The sequence below is a fragment of the Cebus imitator genome, unplaced genomic scaffold, assembly GCF_001604975.1.
Source record: "Cebus imitator isolate Cc_AM_T3 unplaced genomic scaffold, Cebus_imitator-1.0 Scaffold54, whole genome shotgun sequence".
NCBI classification, from domain to species: Eukaryota; Metazoa; Chordata; class Mammalia; order Primates; family Cebidae; genus Cebus; species Cebus imitator.
The window spans coordinates 1191382-1213282 of NW_016107369.1; the positions used below are offsets into that span (position 1 = coordinate 1191382).

The following is a 21901-nucleotide window of genomic DNA, read 5'->3' on the forward strand; positions in this document are numbered from 1 at the left end:
AGAAAGAAAGAAAGAAAGAAAGAAAGAAAGAAAGAAAGAAAGAAAGAAAGAAAGAAAGAGAAAGAGAGAAAGAAAGAAAGAAATGAGGGTTGCTAGCTGGAGGTTGCTGAGGACAGCGTACTAAATGAAACTGTGATATATCCTGCATGCTTTTTACAAGTGGTGGTAGTTTTCCTGTCCAGCCTGCCACCACTGAAGTGTCTTATAAGTTCCCCCAAATAAACCCTATGTTTCATTCACTGTCTCTTCCTTGGCCTCTTGAACCTGGTGCCATCCCTATTGCAGTTGAAGGGGTCCAGTGTGACAGATAATGATAGCTAACACACTATTCCAGCACCATGCCAGGCACTTCACACTGACAGATTCAGCACTGACTGCCATTCTCTGCAGTAAACAAGTGAAGGAATCAGGACACAAAATGGAAAGTTTAGTCTCTTGGTCAGCAGTTAATCTAAACCCAGGGGCACTGGCTCCAGAGAACGGGCCTCAATCGCACCGCTATCCTGCCTCTCCACTCACACGGAAGCTCTTCCTGGAGACAGAGGCTGCACCAAAGACTTCTAAACACCACCCCACTCCAACCCCAGAAGGCGGCAAGGTGTGCCATTTAGAAAAAAAAAGTCAATGAGAAATCTTTTGATTGTTCCACATAAAAAGACTGTGCCATTCACGTTAAGTGATTTCAGTTATTATGCAATGCCTTTATTCTCTAACAGTAGGGAGAGGAAAAAAAAAACCAGGAATCTATAAAAAGACTGAGTAAAGAATTAATTTAGTAAATAATATTTAAATCAAGGAGTTATTTTTGGACTTTGCTCAAAACCTGGATTGGCTGAAAGTATTTTAATTATTCTATAATTACATGGATTAATTTATTCCCACCCTCAAGAGAAAGCCTATTTATGTTTCTGGGGGGCGTCTTAAAAGAAAGGCCAAGATCTCTGAAGGAAATGGGGTTGGTGTTGCAGGATATTGATAATCACATGAGTAGCCTGATATTAACTATAAGGAGGTTAATCATTCAAACTCTGTCTTTCTCCCACTTTCTGCCCAACCTTCTTGAGGCAGCTTGAAATACTAATAACAGCTTGAAATACTAGACCAGACCTAGCACTTTTAAGAAAACAAACAAACACAGGGTCTTACTCTGCAGCCCAGGCTGAAGTGCAATGGCACCATCATGGCTCACTGCAGGCCCAAACACCTGGGCTCAAATGATCCTCCCACCTCACCCTCCAGAGTGACTGGGATTACAGGCGTGTGCCACCACACCCAGCTAATTTTTTTTTTTTTTTTGTAGGGACAAGGAGACAAGGTCTCACTATGTTGCCGAGGATGGGATGGTCTCAAACTCTTGGCCTCAAGTGATCCTCCCACTTTAGCCCTGTCCTAAGCACTGGGATTACAGGTATGGTAATCCCAGTGATTACTGATGCTGGTCCTAGAGCATTTTACCATAATCTCCACCCCTGTCCCCAAGAACCACCTTTGGGATTCGTAAGCCTTAGGCTAAAAACAGCTGCCCAGCATGGAATCCACACTTATCCATGGGTGGGGCAATCTCGGACTAACAAACGCTGAAGTGGAGTCTCTGAACGCAAAGGTGCTGGGAACCTCTTTGAACACACATGGTGTCAGCAGAGGTAGTGAGGAAGAAAGAAGAGGGGCTTTGTGAGGCCGAGGCAGGCAGATGGCTTGAGCCCAGGAGTTCGAGACCAGCCTGGGTAACGTGGCGAAACTCTGTCTCTATAAGAAATGCAAAAATTATCTAGGCATGGTGGTACACACCTGTAGTCCCTAGCTACTCCAGAGGCTGAGGTCGGAAGATCACCTGAGCCTGGTGAGATCCAGGCTGCGGGGAGCTGAGATCATGCCACTGCACCCCAGGCTGGGCAAGAGTGAAAGCCTATATGAAAAAAAAAAAAAAAAAAAAGTAGAAAGAAGAGTCCTGAGTAAAAGCACAGGAAACTGGGATGTTACTCTAATTTTAGAGTTTCTAGGCACCTAGTGAAGGTTTCTCTAGGACAGGCCTGAAAAGGCACATCACAGAGAGCCATAGCATGGGGTGTTTAATGAGTCTCTCTGGCCAGAGAGCCTCCTCAAGTCTCTGGCCATAGATACTCAATAAAGTTACACCCTGATATCAGAGGAGGTGGGAGGGGTTCTAGGGGCCTTGGCTGCAGGAAGAGGGAGGAAAAGCTGCAGACATGTGGCATCTCTGGCCTTGGACAACAACTCAGTCCAAAGGAATAGTTTCCTAGCTTTCCACCTTAGCTGAGTCAATATGAAAAATGGGGAAAGGGTTTCTTCCCTACCTGCTTCTCTCATCTTTTGGCACATACTGTACAGCTAGCACCATAGGACACCATAGAATTCCAAGGGGTGGAATTCAGCATAATTCAACAGGTGAGGAGCGCATATGCTGGGCCTGGCACATACCAAGCTTTCTGTTCCAGTCATCAAATGATCCAGTGGGTTACTCTCTTGCATCCCACTTACAAAAGGAAGCTGGGGCTTTAAAAGGGTGAGTAGCTTTGCCAAGCACCTGAACCTGGGAAGGCCAACTCCACAGCAACACAGTTACCCACTCCTGACACCTTTGCTATTGAGGAAATAAACTTCCAGGAACCCATCTCATCCACCTGGACCCCTCTAATATCCCTGAGCTCTTTTAAAGATTTGGTGCAAGAAGCTATGAAAGGATGGACAATGGAAGGAGATGTTTTCCTCTGGTGATTTCAGTGGAAGGTCTTCATGCCTCTGCAGCTGCTCTGTGTTGGTCTGGGCATTTTCTACCAGAGAGCCAGACAGGCCCAGCAGGGGAAAAATGACACTGAGCCAAAATGCAAATTCCCTAGTCAACTGGAGGTGGTGATGGCAGAAACAAGGGGAATGGTAGAAACCTCAGCATGGCTTTTACAGTGGGGTGGGGAGGGGTCCACCACATGCTTAATGGATGACTATTACCCAACTCCAAGGCTTTGTACTGAGAAAATAGAGGTAAGCGGGCAGGAAAAGGAGCAAAGAGGATTCTCAAAGATCCTATGGAGGAAGACATGCTTCTGTGAATCATGACCTCATGAATTATAAGTAATAGTAACATTATTTTTACAAAACTTTATGGCTTGCAAAGTTTACACAATGACCCTATGCAGTAAGTAACGTTATCTCTCCAACTGCATAGATGAGAAAACTCAGACTCAGAGGATGTCACTTACCCAAGGGTGCCAGCCAATACACAATCTCAGGAGCCTTAACTTTGAAACCCTCTGCTCTTTCCACCCAGTACGAAACCTCTGTGAAGCCTCCCCTAGCCCCACCCTCCCACACTCTGCTCACACCTCCATTATAGCATGTGCCCTCAGTGCTTGCACATGGTAGCTGCTCAATAAAACATTTGCCAAAAGCAAATGTGAGACCCTTTCACTGATCCTGCAATGACACGGTATGGAATTTAGAACTACTAGAAGAAGCATAGCAAAGGCTTCTGGCTAAGCATGGCAGGTGGAACCCAGGCCACTGACTCCACTCCTTCATGAACCCCACTAAAGTGACTCAAAAAGTCATAAAGAAGGGAAAGACCCCACCACAAGAAGACAGTAGAGACGCAACAACAGAAGACAAAATGAGATAAGTAAAATGGGTGTTTGTGGCAGGGAGTTACTGAGGAGTGACTTGGCAGGCTAGAAAACATGGACCCCTAAGCTGGTAACGGGAGAGCTTTATAATTATTAATGCTGAGCCCCAAGCAGGCTCAGAAACTGAGGGACCCTGGCACCTCTGAAAATGAGACCTGGGGGTCCTGAAAAAGAAGGAAGAAGGATTAATTGAAATACATTTTTTTTGAAACAGAGTTTTGCTCTTGTTGCCCAGGCTAGGGTGCAATGGCATGATCTCAGCTCATCGTAACCTCTTCTTCCCGGGTTCAAGCGATTCTCCTCTCAGCCTCCCAAGTAGCTGGGATTACAGGCATGCACCACCATGCCGGGCTAATTTTGTATTTTTAGTAGAGATGGGGTTTCACCATATTGGTCAGGCTGGTCTCAAACTCCTGACTTCAGGTTATCCGCCCGCCTTGGCCCCCCAAAGTGCTGGGATTATAGGTGTAAGCCACTGCGCCCAGCCTAATTTAAAGACTTTAAAAGAACCAGCTCAATTCGAGATCCCCATTCAGCTCTCACAGAAGATGGAGACTGACGCTCTGGAGAGGTGAACTGACAGGCTCTGGAGGCTGCACCGCACGCCAGGGGCACCACCCGAGCACGGGGCTGCACCGCACGCCAGGGGCGCCACCCGAGGACGCGGCTGCACCGCACGCCAGGGGCGCCACCCAAGGACAGGGCACTGGATCTCAGTCCACATAACGACCACGGAGGAGTTCCGGCACTCTCGCCCCCTAGATCCCACATCTCTAGGACAGTAGGCTGGTATCCCTTCTGAAGCCCCATCCCTGATCTACCCCCAGTCTTCACAGACAGTGGTGTCTGCCCACCAGACCTCCAGTCATCCGTCCCTGCTGCCCCTACACTCCTGTCTCTGTCACCTCTTTCTTGGCTAATTTCACACAAATTAAATTGAGCCTCAGCCTTGGCAGGGTCTTAAACACACACTCACTGAAATCCAATTAACCTTCGATAAAGGTCCGGCAATCAATAGTTGTTCTGTGGCTTGGGGAGGCGCCATCCAGCCCGGGAAAGCGGACTCGTGCACGACCTTTACTTTTAATGAGATCAATGACAGTCATTGTCTCCAGCTCTTAAAGTGACTGGCAAATATGATCACCAGGTCAGGCCCTTGGTAATATCTGCTTCTGGGCTCACAGACACAAACGAACGAGGGCCCCTACAGGCTACTGGCTCTGAGGCCCATGCTTGCTGGCAGGTGGGCACCCCTGGGCAGGGCTGTCTCAGGACTGGAGGTGCAGATCAGCAGGGTGAGAGCTGATGGCACTCCTAGCAAGGCCTGGGCCCCTGGCTTCGTGCTTGAGTGGGTTCGGAGAGTCCTGAACTTCAGTAAGTGTCTGAATCACCTGGACACTTTGTTGAAATGCAGATTCTTGCAACCTTCTACAATCCTTTCCACCCCAGATTTGGATTAGTGAGTTTGGGGAAGGGCCCAGGAATCTGCATTGTTAAACAAGCTCCCCTGGTGATTTCTTTTTTTCCCCGTAGTGATTCTAAAAGAGATGGTCAGAGAACAAGTCTTAGCTCCCAGCAAGCCGAAGAATCAATGTTCTTGGTTAGAGTCTAGCCAGTCCAACACTTCAGTAAGCATACTGTGGACCAGAGAGAGGATGTGATTTGCCTAAGGTTATACAGCAAGCTAACGGCAGGAAAGACATTGAACTTACGCCTCTTGCCTGCTAAACTGGTGTTGCACTATCTGAGTCGATTGGGCGGAGTGGGACTGGGATGCTGTAGGGTGAGGAGGCCCTTTCAAAGCGGAGTGAGGCTGATAACAAGTGGTTGGAGGGGTATGGAGCCATCACCCCCCACCTCAAGAGGGGTCCCTTCTACAGCCGCCTTCCAGGATAGACACCTGCTTGTAGCAGCTAAGATGACACTAACCACACTACACTTTAGGATTTAGAGTAAGACTTTTGCCCCCTGTCACTTCGATCTATCCCTTGTACCTCCATCCCCAAGTAATGCTCACAGCCAGGCTGCCCTCAGGAGGGAGTCACTCCAGGAATGGCTCGCTGAGTACCACAGTCCTGGGGAGACTTTAGAACCTCAGGAGTCTATCTGAAACTTTCAGGAATGTGAAGTCTTTACACACACACACACACACACACACACACACGGTGCCCCGTAGTCTTCTACAAGGCCACGGCTTTGATATTGGTTGGTAAGAGACATGATAGATTATTCAGAGTACGGCGTGTCCCTAATCTATTCCCAACACCCCTGATGCTAAGTGACAGTACTTAGAGCACCACAGTAGCCCTTAGCCCACTGCAGGGGTTTCTGAGGAAGTAATGACGTCATCTCAGACTGCCAAAGAGCTTCCGAGTCATACGAAACCTAAAAGGGACTGGGGATTAAGAAATTAACACGGTGTGGCATGACAAGGATAGACCAATGAAAGAAAACAGATTCCAGAAGAGCCCCACATTGAAGACAAAGACATCAGATCCCAAAACCGTGTAATTCAATTTATGTAATGTTCAATCATGGGAGCAAGTCATCTGTGGGGGCAGAAATGAGAAGAGCATTAGCTCTTGGAGGGTACTGACTGGGAAGGGACATGAGGGAGCTTGCCAAGGGGCTAGAAATGACTTGCAACTTTATCCGGACACTGATTCTATATTATATCCACATGGAAATTTTACTGCGGTATACAATTAAAATGTGTGACCTCAGGTAAGTTATCTTCCCTCTCCTCTTCTCTGATTCTTCATCTGCAAATCTGAGACAATAAGACCTCCTTCATAAACTCATAATGCAGAAAGCTCCCGGAACATAGAGCCAGGCCATTAGGAAACATTAACGAATAATAAAAAAAAAAGTTGGGAAAGTAGAAAAGAAAAAAACAGCCCGATGACAACTCCATTCACCTCACAATCATTTTAACACCTCCGTCCACCTCACCGTCATTTTAACAGCTCCGTCCACCTCACTATCATTGTGATACCTCCGTCCACCTCACCGTCATTTTAACAGCTCCGTCCACCTCACCGTCATTTTAACAGCTCCGTCCACCTCACTGTCATTTTAACAGCTCCGTCCACCTCACTATCATTGTGACACCTCCGTTCACCTCACCGTCATTTTAACAGCTCCGTCCACCTCACTGTCATTTTGACAACTCTGTTCACCTCACTATCATTTTGGGGCACACACTTACCACCTGCCAGGCTCTGTGCAAAGCACTGTTTGTGCATTAATTCACACAGTCCTCACAAAATCACTTACTTAGAGTTAGGTACGATAAAAAGAGAAAAATGTTTCTATGAAGTGATCCCTGATGTAAGCCAGAGAGACAGGTGCTACATTCAGACACTGCCTGGGGTGCTGGGCAATGCTTCTCAGCTGGGGCCCCAACGCCTCTGAGTAGTTAGTTACCAAGCAGCTCCAGGTTCCAGCAGCCCAAGGTATTGGGTTGGTGCAAAGATAATTTCGGTTTTTGCAATGGCCCGAAATAAAAAACAAACTACACAATTACCTTTGCACCAACCTATAGATTCCAGCAGGGAAATGGAGAAGGTAGAGGGGCAAGGACTTTGGAGACGTGCAGACCTGAGTTCAAACCCTGGTTCTACCCTGCTAGCTGTGTGATATGGGGTAAGTTGTTTAACCTCTCTGAGCATTTGCTTTCTCATCTGTAAATGGGGTCAATAATACATACTGCATAGGAGAGCTGTAATGAGTAGAGATTGTATGTGTCATATGCCTGGCACATATTAGTTGCTTATAATTATTATTAGTTATTGTTTTTCCCCAAATAACTCTGATATCAGCTTGCCCCCTTCTGCATGTCCACAAGGAAACAACCAACACTCTCCCCTAGGCCTGGCTGGCAGAGACCAATCCAGGGCATGAGGCTGGTTTTTTTTCCTAATAACCACTAATTTAAGGATGTCTACCAAGGATCCGCTCTGTACAGACCACTGGATTTATGTACAAGGTATCAAAAAAGAGGGGAGGAAGGAATAGATGAGACCAGGCCTCAGAGGGCACGCGCTGCCCAACTCTGACTGCCCAGCTCCCGCCCGGCTGCCCCCTCCAGCCAGGCACTGTGCTCAGCCATATAAGCAAGCAGCTACACCACAGCGCACCTTTCTGTGTTTGCACTTGTTTGGAAAATCAACATTGCCTCTGATTAAACATCACTGCAGCTCTCTCTGGGCTCACTGCATCCAAAGAGATTCATGGACTTGAAGGTGCTGCTGGAATGAAAATGCCTCCACAGCTGGTAGTAAAGGCCAGTAACCTGGCGGGAGCGAGGCCTCTGGGGTATTTCCTCATCAGCAGGTGACAGACCCTGTTCCCCAGTAAGGGTGTCCAGGAAAAGCCATTGGTGGCCTCCCATCCCATCCAATCCCTTCACCACTAGAACCAAAGACTTTGTATTCTGCTTGAACACCTCCCACGTTCCACCCTAGAAGCCACTAGTGAAAGCAGCAGAGTCGGAAGCTCCTACTTGTGTTACTGGCCAAGTGATTTCAGGAAAGACATTTGCTCTCTCTCAGAGCTTTCACCCATCTGCAAAATAGAAGGATGACTTCTTCTTTTTCTCATCCCTTTCCCTCCAAGCAACAGAATTCTGCCAGGAAAACCCAATAGGCTTTCCCATTTTGGTGCAGCCTCCCCAAACCCCACACACACCTCAAGGCCCCCAAGGGGGTTCCTGCAGCACTGTTCCCTAACTCAGGGGACAGCAGCTTTCCTGGAAGGCCCGGGCCAGCCACAGCGAAACGTTCCCACCATGCTCCTGGCAGCAGCTCTGCACACTCTGATGCAGCCCCTCCTTTGTGGCCTTAACAGGAGGACTGGAATCAGGGAGACCTGGGTTTCAGTCCCACCTCTACTAAGCTGTGTGGTCTTCTCTCTGAGTCTCTGATTCTTTGCAAAATGGAGACGGTAAGACCACTCTCATAAGTTTATTACGGAGAAAAGGGCATGGCACAGGGAGTTAGGCATGCAATAAATGCTAATGGTAAAAGGAGAAAGAAAGAACAGTCCCACAGATGATTAAAGGAAATCAACAACCACCACCCAGCTACTCTTCTGGAATGCTAGCCGCACACCAGGCACTGTGCTCAGCACTGCGTGCACCCCAACTCACACAGTCCTCACAACTCCTCTGGGAGGCAGGTACTGACCCCATTTATAGAGGCCACATGGCACCAGGGGGCCTGTGTGACCACCACACTCCCCTGCCATCCCCCCGGCCTCATCTGCTGAGCCAAGATACAGCTTTCTCCGTGGGCCATCTCCCCACTGGGACCACATGCTCACGCTCATTTTCATGCACTGCCTGTGGACATGGGAGTGGAACAGAAAAGAATATTCACCTCCACTGGGCGTGGCCCCTTTCCTTCCTTCCTTCCTTCCTTCCTTCCTTCCTTCCTTCCTTCCTTCCTTCCTTCCTTCCTTCCTTCCTTCCTTCCTTCCTCCTTCCTTCCTTCTTCCTTCTTCCCTCCCTTCCTTCCTTCCACCCACCCCAGGGTGCAGAACATGTCATTGCACTCCTCAAAACCCTGCAGTGACTCCACACTGCCTCGAGGTCACTTATCTCCCCACACACCCCAAGGAGGCCTGCCCCAGCCCCGCCAAACTTAACCCATTTCCCTTCTTGCAAAGCCACTCTCCGACTCATCTTGCTGGGGACGCCAATCTGTGGCAGGCCTCAGTGCCTCCTCCTCACCCTCCCTGCGGTTCTGCTCACACCCTCTCACTGCCTTGAGATATAGCAGGAAGGATTCCTATGTGTCTGACTCTAATGCTAAATTCTGGGGATTGGGTCTGGTGCCCCAAGAGCCCCCATACCTAGCATACAGCAGACACTATTAAAATGATAAATGTTGAGCCTGGCCACGTGGCTCCCACCAATAATGCCAGCGCATTGGGAGGCCAAAGTGGGAGGAATGCTGGAGCCCAGGAGTTCCAGATTACGCTGAGCTGTGACTGCGGCACTGCACGTAACACCCTGTCTCTAAAAACATAAAAATAAAATTATGAATGTCACTGAAAAAGTACAACTCCACCCCTTCCTGCGGGACCCTGTGGCAACCAAGAAGCAGAAAATAGGGGACAGGTCCTACCCACTGGCCAGTGTTCCCTGGGACAAGGGGGATGGGGGGGGACACCCAAAGGCCACCTCTTTTTTCCTGCTCTAGGAGGCTGACGCAGTTGGCTGCTGCTGTCCCCTTTTTGCCTGATCCCTTGAAATCTGGGAAGTGGGACGGGGGGGTGGGGGGGCCGGCCAGGAAGAGGGAAGAGACAATGGACAGGCCCCACAGAGCCAGAAGGATTAAGTCCCACTGATTTTGCATCATTGTTCTCTGTGGCCGCTTAGCTTTGAGGGGTTCAGATGCTACGAAGGAAAAGCAGGTAAAGGCAGAAGGGGCCCCGCACGTTGCTGTGAGCACAGGGTTGGCCTAAATGACCTAGAAGAATCTTTCTTGCTCAAAGTTTATAATTTTTCAGACCACAGGCCCCATTAAAGAGAGTGGAGCCAGACTCGGAGGTGTCATCTGGACACACAGGCACTTCCTGAGCAGCCTCAACCAAGCCCACGTTCCCTGGCCCAGCAGCCCTGAGCTCTTGACCTCACCTCATTGACGTCGATCTTGTTCCTCTCCATGTAGTCTCTGTCATTGACCTGCCCACCGTCCACAAACTCCATCAGGAGGACCCGCTCCGTGGACAGGTCCCAGTGGATTCGGGGGACCTGGGATAGGAAGGGACAGGTCAGAAGTCAGGGGAGGCTGGGAGTCAGAGGCAAGAACGACAATGCAGCACAGCAAGCCAGATAGCAACAGAGGCTCCTCCCAGAGCAAGGGAGAAGCGGCCCAGGAGGAACCTCAGTGGTGACAGCGGGGACGGGGCAGCCAGGCCAAGAGGGAAGCCGGCCACTCCACCTCTGCTCTGCAGGCCTCCGCCCACTCCACCTCTGCTCTGCAGGCCTCCGCCCACTCCACCTCTGCTCAGCAGGCCTCCGCCCACTCCTTCAGAGACCAGCTCTCCTCAGTGCCTTCCAGCACTATTAACAACCAGAACTAAAACTGGGACCTGGGAGGAAAAAGTGTGGAACACCTCATAGCTGGGCACTGGTGTTAAGGATATTTCCTCTCCCCATCCCACCACTAGGCCCATTCTGGGCTCCTCCCTCTGCCTCCAATATTTCATCTGGGTAATGGGTACATTGTATGTATTGAGCAAATGAGTGAATTTTGACCAGATGATAAATTTTGTTTCTCATGCCAGTTTCCTACAAGCCCCTTGGGGCAGACAACACCGGATATTAACCCAACATCTATTCCCAACCCTCCTCTTCCCTGGAGATGAAAATAACTAAATACTGGGGCCTGGTTGGGTAAGAGCCACACCTGTAAACCCAGAGCTTTGGGAGGCTGGGGCAGGTGGATTATTTGAGTTCAGAAGTTCAAGACCAGCCTAAGTAACATGGTGAAGCACTGTCACTACAATAAATATAAAAATTAGCCAGGCATCGTGGTGCACACCTGTGATCCCAGCTTGGGAGGCTGAGGTGGGAGGATCGCTGTCAAGATCACAGTGAGCTGTGATCTTATACATCGCACCACTGCACTCCAGCCTGGACAACAGAGCAAGACCCTGTCCAGAAACAAATAAACAGACAAAAAACCTAAATACTATCCTTGCCTGCTTTATAGCAGGTATGGCCATGTGACACAGTTCTGACTTATGAACATAAATGGAAGCCTGCTAGGGGATTCTGGGAAGGTTTTTATTTCCTTGATAAAAAAGGGTATTTGCATGGAGCTACTCTTCTTCCGCTTCTCTTCCTGCCTTGAAAGTGAATGTGAATGTGATTGCTGGTGCTGCAGCAGCCATCTTGCAACAATGAGAAAAAATTAAAAAATTTTAAAAAACTGAGATGCTAGGCCTGATACTGTCAAACCACTAAAACATATAATATCAGCAGGCAACCACTGCAAACCTTCTTGCTATGTGAAGACAATAAATCCTTTTGTTTAAGGCAATCTAAATGAGGCTTTCATTTACCTATAGAAAAATGCATGACTAACATACACTCTCTAACTCGCAGAACATGCAAAAGCCAAAAAGAAAACCGATTTCTCCAGGAGCAGGCATTCCAAATGAATGCAACAAGGCTGTCAAGCTGCCATGTGAGCAAGGGACTCCCACCACTACCCCCACAGCTAGGAGGGGGGAATTACGGGGTTCCTAGCAAGCCAAGTTTCCCCCAAATTGTTAGGAGTTTATTTCCTCTTACAAATAAAGAAAACTGCGCAGCTTTTTCAAATGTTTTGAAGAATAAGATTTTCCTTTACCGTGACCACACAAATTCATCTAGCATAACATAGTGGCCCACAAGTCCACACACTTACTTCCTGTTCCTAATTCTGCTAATACTGTTGTGTCTGAGAGTAGCCACTTAACTCCGTTATATCCCAGTCTTCCGCAGTAGAAAGCAAGATTGTTTCCGCCCTATCTCAGGAAGGACCTCTGAGGATAAATGGGAGCTGTACATACAAGTGAAATGCTCTTGTAGGAACTAAGTTTCCAACAGAAATCAAGATGTTATTTTTGTTTGCTGCTTACCTGCCATTTCTGCCATTTGAAAATCTGGGCCAATAGAGAAATCTATGAAACTGCTACTTTAAACTTAAAATCTAGACTTGCTTGGCATTTTTCAACAAGTTTCTTTTTAATAAGTGAGTCCATATTTGTTATTGTTGCTTTGTTGGTTTTTTTAGAGACAGAGTCTCATTCTGTCACCAAGGCTGGAAGGCTGTGGCATCATCATAGCTCACTGCAGCCCCGAACTCCGGGACAAAAGAGATCCTCCTGCCTCAGCCTCCCAAACTGCTGGGATCACAGGCGTGAGCCACCATGTCGTGCCTGTTGTTTTTGCTCATGGCTTCCAAATGAATGGGACATATTTTTGGGTTAAATTCTTCCCTTGGGTTTGTTTGGAAACCTATGTTTGACAGTGGACCCCTAAGGCTCTGGAGACAAGAGGTCAAATCTCTAGCCAGGCCTGCCACGGGCAACTTAAAAAAAACAGTGAGGACCGGGCGCAGTGGCTTATGCCTGTGATCCCAGCACTTTGGGAGGCCAAGGCAGGCAGATCAATTGAAGTCAGGAGTTTGAGACCAGCCTGGCCAACATGGTGAAACCTCATCTCTACTAAAAATACAAACATTAGCTGGGCATGGTGGTGCGCACCTGTAGTCCCAGCTGCTCAGGAGGCTGAGACAGGAGAATCGCTTGAACCCAGGAGGCAGAGGTTGCAGTGTGTGGAGATGACACCACTGTACTCCAGCCAGGGTGACAGAGGGAGTGAGACTCCAATGCATAAAAAAAGTCGCAGGTGGAAACAGAAAACCCACAGGCTGGATGGAGCTTCTCTGTGCTTGTGCATCAGGGTTCTGGGTATGCTGGGGTTTCCCTTGGTCTCCCTGCAAACATCACCATTCCAGTCTAACTACAGAATGTGCCCCTTGCTTAAGCTGCATAAATCTGAAATGACTGAAATATCAAACCTGGGAAACAGCGGAATTTGTCACAGGAGCTTCAGAACTGCAGGTGTCCCACGACAGACATAACATGACCGCAAAATGCCACACTGTTCCATGCCCAGTTAGAAAAGTGAGCTGCCTTTAAATTACTGGTGGGTAGGAGGACCCGGGGGTGTGGGATGAAGTGAGCACCCACATTTCCCGTCTTATGCTTCTTCCATCAAGGAAGGAAAAAATGAAAAAGAGAAATTTGAAAGAGGCAATAAGAAACCAGCACTCCCCACCCCACCCCCACACAGAGTGAAACAAAACTCTAAGTAGATCATGGTCAGGGTGCTCAGTGGCCCCACTGGCAGGGTCACACCCTGACCATTAGGACCCCTGGGTCCAGGGTCTACCTCTTTCCACAGAGCAGAAGCTTCCTTCCTGTGGGCTCCTCCTGCCCCCCACACTGAGGTCAATCTGGACCCCAAGCAGGAGGACGCCAATTAGGGAAGTTCCAGCCTGAGACCCGGGGCCTCGGCCTCATGTCTGGCCCCGACCTCACATTTCTGCTTTGTTTCTATGCTTTGGTCAATGTACCCATGAAGCAGGCTGTGCCTGGCTTGTACCCTGGGCCACAGTCCTCCTGGAGCCTGGGTCCAGCAAAGTAAAAGGCCTGCAGACCTGGGGTCAGACCTGCAGATGTGGAGTCAGGCTGCAGGCGGGAGCCCTGGCTCTGCCACCTATAAGCTGTGCGACTGTGGGCAACTTATATAACCTCTCTGAGCACCAGATTCCCCACCAAAAATATGGTGATAATGGTTACAGCAGAAGCACAACCCCACCCCCACCCCCATTTCCTACTGCCATGAGCAGACTACTGGTACTCTGCATGGAACCAGACACCAGCAGCTGCTGGAAAAAACGATTGCTCTTATGACGGCCACATCGGGTTTCACTGAGGGTTCTGATATACACCAGGGCTGAGACTTATGCTCTAGACAGTTCGCTGGAACTCACATCCTCCCCACAAAGCACAACCACGTGGTGGGTGAACGCTCAGGCCACCTCTATTCCCTGCCCCTTACTGGCGAGCCCTGTGACACTGCACAAAGTGTTGATGGCTCTGGGCCTCAGTCTCCCAAATGATGATATGGGGCTGATTGTGGCACCTCCCCTGTGAGGCTATTGTAAGGATTAAAGAGTAAATACATATAAAGCAATTTACAAAAAAAAAAAAAAAGTTATATATTAATTCCTATACATCAGCGGTTCCTAATATTTGAGATTCATGGGAAGCTATCATATTTCCCAAAAACCATGCACATCTCCTCAGGGTTTGTCCACAATTTCTAGAGTCCTGGGCTCCTTACCTCACACTAAGGAACCCTGGCAGGGCCCTGCACACCTATCCCCTCCTCCACACATGCAGAAATGCTCTCATCACTTCCAGTCCCAAACCCCGTGGTTATAAAGTTTCTCCCCTGCCACCTTGTCCCGAGTCATCCCCCAGGTCAGTCACCAACCCTACCACTCGTCCTGTCTCCTTCTCCTAGCACACACTCTCTGCTGCCTGATCCACTAAGCCTGGCCTTAACCATTCAGCCTAGCTGTCCCCTCACCCTCTCCCAGTCCCCCTGACACCATATTTGCATTCAGTGCTTGTCTGAGGCTGAGAGATTTACAGCACAGGGCTGAGATTCTTAAACCCCGCATAAGCACCAGAAGACACCCTGCACACTGAGAGGTAAACTCTTTGCTGGGGCTTAATTGTCCACAGATGTTGTGATGGGGAGCCAGTGTGCAAAAGCACTCCATCTCCAGTTTTGAGAGCTGAACTGGGTTCACGGTGCAAAATTCACTTCCCTCTTGTGAGGTGTCTAGGCGAGATTAAATACTCAGGGGCCTTAATTCCACCACTGTCTTAGGAGGGATGTGCAAGTTTTGGAAGCAGCAGGTCAAATTGGCATATTCATGATTTACGCATTTGGCACCCTGGTTTGGAAAATGTATGTTATTGTTATTATTGCATGTCTCGGTATGGCAGTTGCCAGTTGGCCCCAGCCAGGGGACAATTTTGCTGTTTCCATGGGAACAGGGAAGGAGATGGTTCTGTCTGGCTCATAGTTCTGGCTCTGCGGGGCACCCCTGCCGATAAAAGGCAGAGGAGTATCCTGAGAGGAGCGCCACACTCGAAGTCAAAAAATCTGGGATATTGCCTGAGCCCCTCCACTCAAACGGTCATCTGCCAGATGGGGTGATGGATACTGGAGAATTCAACACCATAGTACCTGCAGAGTGTTCAATGCTGCAGCTCCTGACAAAGAAGAAATATTCAATAGAAATTGCCTATAGTCAATACGTCTCGGAAGCACTCTCCAGAGCCCTTTATCCTGGGTCGAATGACATAATTCCTCTTGGGAACCCACAGAAACACAGATGAGTGCCTGTCATGGTGCTAACAAACCTGGACTACAACACATGGCTGTGTCTGTCCCCCATTAGATGATAAGCTTTCCAGAGCAGGGACAAGCCTCAGCTCCCAGCACAGCAACAAGCTCATGAATAAAAGAAATGGGATAAGCAAGTGGAAGCATGTCTTAGACTCTACAGCATTATGCTAATGAGTCAATATTACCACTTGTCTGAGAAAGCCAAGTTTTCATTGAATTAGTGGTTTCAGCTCCAAGGCTGGGGCAGTGTCACCAGATCTAGGCTGCACTCCTGAATTTACATACACAAGAGGGGCTGTACATCCACATCTACAATGGCAGGCAACGAAACGCCAGTCAAGCATATTGGGAGTATGGAGACAGACCCGACCCTCACCACACTCAAAGAGCTTGACTTCTTCATGGGCTCCATCTTCTACCCCAATCAATGTGTCAAGACACTGCACGGATCACCACAGCTGTGGTTCTTCCTCCTGTGGATTCTCAAATGGTCAGAACAGACACTTCTTCAGTCACTCCTTCCCTGTTAGTCAGTCGGGAGAGCAAAAGTATAAACACTTCCATTTCTCATGATGTCTTCAAAAGCCACAAGAACACCTTAGTCAAGAGCATCCTCTTGCCCTGATCGAATGTTCTGAGCCATCCTCCCCAAGAACAGCACAGCCTGAATGTTGGCTCTGGAACCAGCACATGGAGCTCCTGAGGGCTTGGTGAACCCTCTCCTGCATTCCCCAGGCCTGCTGAAGAAGAGGGAAGGGTGATTCCTCCTGGAGTCGGAAGCCAAGCTCTCAGTATAGACAACCCGAAGAGCTCTCCAAGCCCTGCACTGCTGGGATTAAGGAGGTAACCCTGTGTAAACCGGTATACGGCTCAGGAAGACAAGTGTGTTGGAAAAACAGTGGTGTGACACACATCTCTCTCCCCATTTCCTGTGTGCCCTGAGGGAACATCAGGGCGGTCCTTAAAGACCAGCTCCAGCCCAGGGTGGTGGCTCACGCCTGTAATCCCAGCACTTTGGGAGGCCGAGGCAGGTGGATCACCAGAGGTCAGGAGTTCGAGACCAGCCTGGCCAACATGGCAAAACCCTGTCTCTAGTAAAAATACAAAAATTGACCAGGCATGTTGGTATGTACCTGTAGTCCCAGCTACTCAGGAGGCTAGGGCAGGAGAATCGCTTGAACCCAGGAGGTGGAGGTTGCAGTGAGCCGAGATGGCCCCACTGCACTCCAGGCTGGGAGGCAGGGTGAGACTCTGTCTCAAAAAAAATAATAATAGTAAGTTTTTTTTTTTTTTTTTTTGAGACGGAGTTTCGCTCTTGTTACCCAGGCTGGAGTACAATGGTGCGATCTCGGCTCACCGCAGCCTCCGCCTCCTGGGTTCAGGCAATTCTCCTGCCTCAGCCTCCTGAGTAGCTGGGACTACAGGCATGCGCCACCATGCCCAGCTAATTTTTTGTAGTTTTAGTAGAGACGGGGTTTCACCATGTTGACCAGGATGGTCTTGATCTCTTGACCTTGTGATCCACCCGCCTCGGCCTCCCAAAGTGCTGGGATTACAGGCTTGAGCCACCGTGCCCAGCCAATAATAGTAAGTTATTTAAAAAAAAAAAGACCAGCTCCAGGGTTGGGCACAGTGGCTCACACCTGTAATCTCAGCACTTTGGGAGGCCAAGGCAGGCAAATCATTTGAGGTCTGAGTTCAAGACTAGCTTGATAATATGGTAAACCCCATCTCTACTAAAAAAAAAAACTACACACACACACACACAAATATTAGTCAGGCATGGTGGCATGTGCCTGTAATCCCAGCTACTTGGGAGACTGAGGCAGGAGAATCACCCCGGGAGGCGGAGACTGCAGTGAGCTGAGATCACATCACTGCACTCCAGCCTGGGTGACCAAAAAAAAAAAAACCACCAGCTTCAGTGCCAACTTCTCAGCAGAGCTGCCCTGACCGGATGGGGCATGGGAGTCCCTACTTCTGAATCCTCAGAGCACATACAAGCTGTACTTCTCATGGGCACTGACAGCTGCGACTTCATATTATCTGATGTTGTTTCCCACATTAAGTGTCTCTTATTACATAGAACAGTTCTGCTATAATACTTGTTTTGAAAACACAAATTTGTTCCAATGCAATTGATATGTTAGGAAACAGTTTGATCATAATGCACATTTTGGATTTGCTTATGCGTACCATCATCTGCAAGAAACACTGTGAATGCAGAAAGCTGCATCCAGCAGAGCCGTGCCACATTGGAATACACAAAACAAACACACCTCGACATCACTGCGAGTCGGTGAGTCACCCCATCTGGCCTTACAACTTTCCGTCCCATTTCTTTTTTGTTTTTCCTTGAGACAGGGTCTCACTGTGTCATCCAGGCTGGAATGCAATGGCATGATCTCGGCTCACTACAACCTCTGCCTCCTGGGTTCAAGTGATTCTCCTGTCTCAGCATCCCAAGTAGTTGAGATTACAGGAGTACACCACCACGCTTGGCTAATTTTTGTATTTTTAGTAGAGATAGGGTTTCACCATGTTGGCTAGGCTGGTCTCGAACTCCTGACCTCAAGTGGTCTGCCCACCTCTGCCTCCCAAAGTACTGGGATTACTGACATCAGCCACCATGCCCAGCCTCTGTCCCATTTCAAAGGACTCCTTCCACCATCCCACAAAATTCACAAGCAGCAACCCTTCTGATGCCCACTTCCATAGCAGGCTCAAGATAAAGTGCCATGTGTATTGCTTCCTTATGTATTTCTTAGCCATTTAATGTGCATAAAACTATGCTATTCATTTTTATTCATCCTTATCTTATTTTCTATGTTACAGATGATTTTTTTTTTTTTTTTTGAGAGGGAGTTTCACTCTTGTTGCCCAGGCTGGGGTACAGTGGTGCTATCTCAGCTCACTGCAACCTCCACCTACCAGGTTCAAGTGATTCTCTTGCCTCAGCCTCCCGAGCAGCTGGGATTACAGGTGTGTGCCACCACATTCTGCTCATTTTTACATTTTTAGTAGAGACGGGGTTTCACCATGTTGGCCAGGCTGGTCTGAACTCCTGACTTCAGGCGATCCATCTGCCTCGACCTCCTAAACTGCTGGGATTACAGGCATGAGCCACTGCACCCTGTGACTAACAAATTTTTTTGAGTGTTGTGCCCCTTACCCTATTTCCTCATAAGCTCTGTGGTTTCTAGGAACACAGAAATAGTGCAGTTATGCAAAATCACACAACAGAAACCACAGATTCTATGGTTCTGTTACAGCAGAGCCAACTGTATGAGCTGATGTCATACAGGTGTTTAAAACAGTCTCGGCGTACAGTAGTGTTAGCATCGCCGCCATCATCATCCCATGCCTCACCGAGGAAGAGACCACAGCATATAAGTTCTTGGCTAGGACTCAGTGTCATGTAGTTGTCGATTATTCAATAAACATCTGTTTAACTGACTAACTGGTCAACAATCACACTTGATATTTCTTTGCAAATTGCCTTCAAGGGATTTAATGCACATCACCAGTGACAAATCGTTCATCCTCAGTAAGAGGACTCAGGAAGAAGATGTCCCATTTATGTCCTGAAAGGGATACTCCGAGCAGAGACCCACATACCACCATGCTCTTCCACCAGACCACCATGCCCCCCATTGCCTCGTCCTGCCTACCTTCAAGAAGTCAAAATGCTTGAGCATCTGGGACACCTTCTCAGCATTCCTCCCTTCTTTGAGGAAATCCAGCTCCAAAGGCAGGTTCTTCTTAGCTTCATCCACAAGCCACATGAACTCAAATTCTGGGAATAGCTGCTTCACAGCCAGAACGAGCACCTGAAATCCAACAAGCACCCCAGTCATTGGCCCACAGCACACACCAAGGGACACTTCCTACCCTCCTGGCTGGTTCTCCCTTGGAGTAAGGGAAACTGCTCCCCTGTGGCGCATCCCTTCTCTGAATTCCAGGAGGAAAACATAGTAGGCCCCTGCTATCCCATAAGCTCTTCGTACTCTGCCCCACAGCCAGCAGCGGTAACAATGACCACCATTTGCTGAGGGTTCCCCTCATGCCCACCACTAACTAAGCACCTTTGTTTCTTTTTATTTTATTTTATTTAAGTTCTGGGATACATGTGCAGGACGTGCAGGTTTGTTACATAGGTAAGCGTGTGCCATGGTGGTTTGCTGCACCCATCAACCCATCACCTAGGTATTCAGCCCAGCATGCATGAGCTCTTTCTCCTAATGCTCTCCCTCACCCCCTACCCTCGCCAACAGGCCCCAGGTGTGTGTCGTTCCCCTCCCTGTGTCCATGTGTTCTCATTGTTCAGCTCCCACTCATAGGTGAGAACAAGCAGTGCTTGTGTCTTTGTTCCTGCATTATTTTTCTCAGGAAAATGGCTTCCAGCTTCATCCAACTCCCTGCAAAGGGCATGATCTGGCTCCTTTTTGTGGCTGCATAGTATTCCAAGGTGTATTTGTACCACATTTTCTTTATCCAGTCTCTCGTTGATGGGCATTTGGGTAGGTTCCACATCTTTGCTATTGTGAATAGTGAACTAAGCACTTTACTGACTACTAAACTTAATCCTTGCAACAACTCTTGGACGCACACAGATACAGATTTTATCATCTCTTTTCTGTTGTTGTTGTTGTTTAGACAAACTGTCACTCTGTAGCCCAGACTGGAGTGCAGCGGCACAATCACCGTTCACCGCGGCCTGGACCTCCTAGGCTCAAGAAATCCTCCCACCTCAACCTCCTGAGTGGCAGATGCGCATCACCATGCCCTGTCCTCAATCATTCCTCCTGCCTCGGCCTCTCAAAATGTTATCCCTTTTTATAGACAAGGAATTTGTGGCTCTGAGGGATAACATGATTTTCCCAAAACTTGCCCAGCAAGGAAATACAGAGCTAGAATTCCCCTTGGGTCCACCCAGCTCCACAGCCCTTGCTCTGAAGCACTTAGCTCCACTGCTCCTGTGGCTGCTCCCCAATCTCTTAAAGGTCTGTTCACAAAGCACTGGGAGGGTGCTGCAACTGTCATTGTCATTACTTTATTTCTTAAGCTGAATGTTAGGTGCTTCAACATTTATCATTACTATTTCCTATACTTTCTATACTTGTCTAAAATATTTCATAATAAAAAACTAAATAGGAATAAGAAAACAAGGCTGGGTAAGACAAGAGGAGAAAGAGAGAAGGAATTTGACCACTTGGATGAAAAGCTTAGATTTTTGGCAATTTGGCTCCACTGTGGATTCTTGAGTGATGACATGATAAAGGTGGGATTTAGAAGACATATCTATCATTCAGGGGTCAGTTTAATGATGCGAAATTAAAGAAGAGCCCAGCGATCTGTGCAGAGCATACCATAGCCCCCTCCATGGGCAAGGACTCAATCCTGAGGCTGCCCCACCACCAGAACCCTGAACTTGAGATGGGTGCACAAGTTCCTGAATGATGGCTCTGTAGTGGGCGAGCAAGGGTGATACCAGGGACGTGGGAGGTGTTCCAGGATTCTGGGAGGGTAAAAGAAGGCCTCTGATCTCCTATAAGCTCTCCTGTTGGTGTTTGAAGCCAGGCCTGGGGAGAGCCGTTGACTGATTGACCCAGTAATTCTTAGTAGAAATGACAGTCCGAGTTATCTGAGAACAACCATCTCTACTCCTGGCTACAGCAGATGGCAATAAGAACTAACAGGCTGTGGGCCTGTTGGTACCAAAAGAACTTCCTCTTCCCATCTTTCCAGAAAGACTTACTGAGCCCCAGCTGAAGGCCTTGTCTCAAGCTTCTTTTTGCCCTGTTCCATATTTTGCCCAAATGTTGGCATGTGTGACACAAAGGAAATCAATCTAAAGCCAGACGATTAGCTACAAGGCATTTACAGCTTTGTTTTCAAGCCCTATGTCCTGGGTGATGTACCAGATGCTATTCTAAAAAGAATCATCACACAGCGTTATCATGCTCAATTTCTACCAAAACTTCTTTTAATTACATCTGGCTGTAGTTTAATTTCTTTTGAGTCTTGTCTGTTCTTTCATGGGCTAGACCTGTGACCTTATGATAATTGATTTAGTTTATGTTTTGTTTGTATCACACAAGACTAGAAGGAAGAGGGGGCAACAGAGAGGTCTGGACTGTATACGTCATGCCCTGGCACCTGGGCACTGCAGCCTGCAGACATCGCATCTCGTCACAGTGCCCTTAGATGGCCCTCAGTGGCAACCAAGGCAGAGGCAAAGCAGATGCACAGGAAACAGAAGCTATTCCCCCAG

At 48.4% G+C, this 21901-nt stretch overlaps 1 protein-coding gene across 8 annotated transcripts in view; it reads right to left on the reverse strand.

Annotated features, from left to right (window-relative positions):
* Positions 1-21901, reverse strand: part of ADCK1 (aarF domain containing kinase 1) — a 140861-nt gene that overhangs the window by 14456 nt on the left and 104504 nt on the right. For 7 of the 8 annotated variants that reach the window (XM_017528531.2, XM_017528530.2, XM_037738489.1 and 4 more), the window contains 2 exons: positions 19299-19457; positions 10279-10395 (listed from right to left, as the gene is read on the reverse strand). In XM_017528531.2, the coding sequence (XP_017384020.1) occupies positions 10279-10395; positions 19299-19457 (276 nt within the window). The remainder of the gene's footprint in view (positions 1-10278; positions 10396-19298; positions 19458-21901) is intronic. The other variant, XM_017528529.2, reaches the window with a different exon arrangement.